General features: G+C 46.7%; 1 protein-coding gene across 1 annotated transcript in view; it reads left to right on the top strand.

The window, feature by feature from the left end:
• PITPNB (phosphatidylinositol transfer protein beta) overlaps positions 1-5,463 on the top strand; it is a 55,785-nt gene that overhangs the window by 39,101 nt on the left and 11,221 nt on the right. Inside the window, exon 9 of the mRNA XM_019506665.1 lies at positions 3,353-3,463. Within this exon, the coding sequence (XP_019362210.1) occupies positions 3,353-3,463 (111 nt within the window). The remainder of the gene's footprint in view (positions 1-3,352; positions 3,464-5,463) is intronic.

The following is a 5,463-nucleotide window of genomic DNA, read 5'->3' as shown; positions in this document are numbered from 1 at the left end:
AAAAAAAAAAAAAAAAAAAAAAAAAAAAAACCCAAACAAACAAACAAAAAAAACAACAACCACACCCCACAAAAAAACCCCAGAACACCAATTCAGATGCATGAAAAAGGAAATGTTAGTGTAATAGCAGTCTCTTCCAATCAGACCTTTGTTGAATAACTGGGATATTGTGATGCCATAAAATACTGTTACTCCTTAGCAGTACAATTGCTCCAAGGTAAAAGTGTCACAAGACTGCTTTGCTTTTGTCTTGGATGATTGTACCTCTGAGACCGCAGAAGGAAACTGATTCTCCCATGTTTTTATTTGTAAAATAAGATGCACATAATTTTCCTTAACGTGTTTGCAGGCAGAGGCTGCGAAAGCATGGGTATGTTAGGAAAGCTTTGCCCTCTACTCCTTAAAAGCAGGATTTATCTGTAGCCCTGGTTGCACGTTTTGACTAAGCGTGGTGTTTTTAAAAATGCAAAAATTCCCACGGTGTAAGGAAATGTTGTGACTTGCTCCATTGCATCAGACTTAGTTTGGCTTGTAGCTGACAAATGTGAGGGAATTGCAACAATAGTCAGGCTTGCAGGAGTTTCTATAAGTCTCTTTTGTGCCCATCTATTCCCTATATTGCTTCTGTACCGAATGTGACATGTCCTGGCCAAAGGCTCTTCTCACTTGCCAGTGTGGGCTCGTGTGCCCACACATCTGCCATGGCACTTGGAGCAGGTGTCTAGGTGCTCAGCTGGGCATATGTCCTTGCTCTTGCCTTCCCAGTGTGGCATTAAACCTTCAGCCTGTGTTGCTCCAAGTCCTCAGGGAAGAGTGGAGGAGTATTCACTTAGCAGTGCTCTTCAGAGTCAGATGTTGCTCCCCAAGCAGTCACAGTTGCAGGCTCTGCTCCACCTAATCAAAGAATCGCAGAAGTCGGGTCAAAGGGACCTTGTAGATCTTCAAGTCTGACCCCCTGCCTGGGCAGGAGAAAAACCAGGCTCAAATGACTCCAGCCAGCTAGGCATCAAGCCTCCTCTTAAAGCCCCCCAGGGTAGGAGCCAGCACCACTTCCCTTGGAAGTTGGTTCCAGACCCTAGCCGCCCTGACCGTGAAGTCGTTCTTACGGATGTCTAATCTAAACCTCCTCTCCAACAGCTTGTGGCCGTTATTCCTTGTTATGCCGGGGGGCGCTTGGGGAAACAGGGTCTCTCCCAAACCCTTCTGGTCCCTCTTAGTGAGTTTATAGACGTTCACCAGGTCCCCCCTCAGCCTTCTCTTGTGAAGGCTGAACAGGTTCAGGTCCCGCAGTCTTTCATTGTAGGGTCTGCCCTGTTGTCCCCGGATCATGCGAGTGGCCTCCTCTGGACCCTCTCCATACTGTCCACATCTCTCCTGAAGTGGGGTGCACAGAACTGGACGCAGTACTCCAGCTGTGGCCTGACCAGTGTTGCATAGAGGGGGAGGATCACCTCCTTGGACCTGCTCGAGATGCACCTGACAAGGTCCGGTTAGCCCTGCCAACTGTGACCTCGCATTGTCAGCTCATGTTCATCTTGGAGTCGATAATAATCTGAGTGTTTCATTTTGTAAGCGTGGTGGAGGAGGGTAGCCGTCACTTGGCTGTGCTTGCTGCTTCCATATGCAGAGCTCCCGTGATTCCCACAGCCATGTCTTTTGCTGATGCAATGGCTGTTTGTGGTGGGTAGCTCTTTTACCCTGCTGTATTTCACTGCAGCCTGAGCAGCGGGTGGGTCTGCTCCGGAGGTAGAATGGGGCTCCTCAACCCAACCTACCCTTGTAGTTGGGGCAGGACTATCCAAACTGGGGCCTGCCATTTGTTCTGCAAATGGAAAAATGCATACGCCAGTTGTGCCTGGCAAGTAAATACTGGCCTCAAATCTGGCTGTAAATGCACCGCTGAAGGAGGGGTAGGGCAGGGCCATGGCAAATGTCTGCGTCTTTCCTTCTGTTCTGTACGTAGATGCATGGATTCGGTCTGAGCTGTGCTAGCACCACAGCAAATGGTGCCCTCCCCTGCCTTGGGGTCTTCAAGAGGAGACTGGGCAAGGCAAGTACCTGGCTGGGCTCACATGACCTTGGCACTTTTTCCTGCCGCTGGCAGGGGGTCAGACTCGATGATCCTTTGAGGTCCCTTCCAACCCTTGCATCTATGAATCTGTAAAAACCTAATGCCACAACATTTCATTTCTTAGGGCGTTTTTTGTTTTTGTTTGTTTTTACTTTGGGAGTTTTAGTAGATCCCATCGAAACTCGGAGACACTACCATAGTTTCCACTGTATAAGATGCACCTGTGCATAAGACCACCTCCTTCCCTCCCTCCCTCCCTCCAGAAAAGGATAAAATTGTGGGGGAATAAAGATTTGTAACAACTGTGAATTGAATTTTGGCCAGCTTTATTGCAATGGTTTCAGGTAGTTTTCATCATACAGCTTTTTCATTACACAGCTTTCAATTTTGGGGGAACAACCTGCATCTTATTTGCCAGAAAATACCATAACTGGGGTGTGGACTGTAAATGTACTTGTACATGGTTGAAATGGGATTAATATGTAGTGGGACAGTGTCAGGTTCAGTTTTCTTAATTGTATAGGTCAGGGGTGGCCAAGCTGCTGCACAAGTGCCAAGTGGCATAGGCAGCTCCTGTGTGTGTGGAGAGCAGGGGGGAGCAGAAAGCAAAGCACCAGATTGGGAAGGGCAGCAGATCAGGCAGGAAGCAGGACAGCAGGTCAGGCAGGTGCAGGGGATCAGAGTGGCACTGGGGGAGGGTGCAGGTAGGGCTAACTTGTGGCCTGCCTGCCCAAAAAGGCGGACGCCCACTGATGTAGGGTATTGTGAAAGGCAGTTCTGTAAAGCTAATAGCAGTGTCTACATGGTTCTGTATTCTGAGTGGGGAGGGGGGATGCTTTATCAAACACTTGCTTGTAGTAAGGTGGCACCCCAAGTGGTGCAGAATTTTTCTCACGTTAAACAGAACACGTGAACAATTTGATATTGACTCTAGTAGTCGATCTTTGCTGTCCAGGTTAAGACCCTAAGAGTAACTTTAACAGCATAAATAATGAAAAGTAAATCAATTTTAAATGATTTCCTGCTCAGTGACAGTGTCGGGAGTGGAGCTGAAGTGTTTCTTTAAAAAAACAAAACAAAACCCCGGCTTTTAACCTGTTCATCCTTGGCACTTAACATGCTCACAGCGCAGTGCAGCAGTTGTCTAATCACTTAAACAGTCATTTACAATAATCATACTAAATGCCTATGTCTGCAGTCCTTTACAATCCATGTTCAAGAATTTGAGTATCCCCAGCAGTTGATATTCATTTTGGTTTTCCTTCCAATTTTCACAAACAGAAAGAGCTTGCAGCTGATGAAGACTGTCCTAAAATGTGTGCTTACAAGTTGGTGACCATCAAATTTAAATGGTGGGGACTACAGAACAAAGTGGAAAACTTTATCCAAAAGGTACGGACTGTTGCTGCGGCATTGGGCTCCTGGCTGGTTGTCTGTGCGTTGCTGCTTTTGGGGTTTTTAATTGGCAGTAAAGTAATGAAAAGGGGATTTTTGTCTGCTCCTTTGTTTTTCCTTTGTAATGAGGCATTGATTCGTTTGTTTCTTGAGCAAATAAAACTGCTGCCTCCCAAGTCTCCAGTCCTGCACGCACTGGTGTTTTATCAAATGCTGTTTTTAAGGCAGAGGTGGAAAAAGCAGGCAAAGAATTTGAAGCACCGTGCACATCTAGACCTTGGCTCTGTAAACAGTCCACTGATTGGATTTCCCATGGGAGTAAAGTTGATTTTTGATTAGGGCTGCTCAGGGTAGCAAGTTCTGTGCAAGTGTTTGCAGGATCGTGGCCTAAACACTTAAACGGTATTAGGAGAAATTGCTACTACTTCCTTCAAGTCTGAAAAAGAAGGGGCACTCTGCTGAAACAAAACATGGGTGCTTGAATGTTTTTCCAGCATTGCATGTTCTAGGCACCTTGTAGAAAGTGTCTTACTGTGGTGCCATTCATCTTGTAGGATGTGGGCCCCTGGCCATCCAGGTGCACATAAGCTGTAATTGGGGGGTGGGGTGGGGGACTTGCGTAGGAAGTAAAACTAAATGTCTGCCGAAGAGGTCACTGCTCTGCTGCTGGTTTTAGGTCGGTTCATGCTTACTGCCTTTGACCACGTTAAGCTCTTGTGAATGAAACTGGGGGGACAGCAGTCAACACTGTGGCTCTTTCGCCTGTAGACAACTGTTACTTAAGTCACTTTAGGTTCCCTGAAATAACGTAAACCGGGACAGTGTGACCAGCACAGGCACTCTTCATCCCTCTGAATGTGTGAACAGCTCAAAGATGAGCAAGAACTAGTGCCTGCATCTTGTGTGTCCCTTCATAAGGTGGCATTTCCTGTATAAAGAAGCACTATGCTAGGGAATATAGTCTCCTCTTAAAAGGAGTACAGCAAAGCTTGAATGATGCAGGAAAAACTACAGGCAGATGTGTGAAGCACTTGCACCTTTTATGTCAGTTCTTTTGCCCCCTAGAGCAACGTGTTGGCCTGGCAAGATGGGCAAACCAAGATGTTTTGATGGTTCCTTGATATGATGTTAGCTTTTAAAGGGCAGGAGTGAAACAAGTTGCTAGTTTTAATATAAGATGGTGGTTGGCTCTGAGAACAAACCGCAGCTGTTCCTTACCACTGCTCATACTGCAATATGTGTGCTGGTAAGAGGCTTGGAGATGGCAGGAATAATTTGGGGTGGGGAAGATGGCATTCATGATAGCAGTGACACATAGTAAGGGCCCAGGGATGTTGGAGTCATGTTTCCCTTGGCATCTGTGAGTTGGGCGCAGCTGTCCTTTTCAGGGAAAGCAAACGTTGTGGATTTCACACTGGAAAGTACAGGAAGATTAAACTGAGGAAGTCCTCTGAAAGGTACAAAACCCTGAGTGCACGGGAGTGAGGATTCCTGGGCACTCGAAAGAGGTATTAGTCCCCGTGCCACAGATGATTCCTATTTATGCAACCACAGTAAATGGTCATCCAAAGTACCTTCTACTGCACTCTTTTTCCTGTGTCATTCAAGTTACTGTCCTTCACGGGGAACCAGATTGACTTCTGGTGATATGGCAGTAGCCACACGCATATTTTGTATAATTGGCTTCATTTGGAAATGATCAGGGGCTGGGGGAAGGTGTCAGTGAGGTAACAAACACGGGTGGGAGCTTGCAGACTTGAGGGGTTCTTATTGCTAGCTTATGTGTGCGCATGCGGCACTTAGCAACTCACCCATGCCATAGCAAGGTCAGAAGTAAGGCTTGCAACCTTAAGGTGAGATGGGATTTGTATTGCTGATGGGAACAGGATTTAGGAGAGGTATGGAGGCAGTACCCACAGGAAGTTGCCAGGTACCTTGTATATCAAAGACGATGCAAATACTCCAATAGGAATTATCTGTGGCATGGAGACTAATAC

This window comes from Gavialis gangeticus, unplaced genomic scaffold (genome assembly GCF_001723915.1).
Source record: "Gavialis gangeticus isolate Ggan-Ray unplaced genomic scaffold, GavGan_comp1, whole genome shotgun sequence".
NCBI lineage: Eukaryota > Metazoa > Chordata > Crocodylia > Gavialidae > Gavialis > Gavialis gangeticus.
The sequence above is the reverse complement of the archived record's forward strand: the minus strand, read 5'-3'. Positions and strand labels throughout refer to the sequence as shown.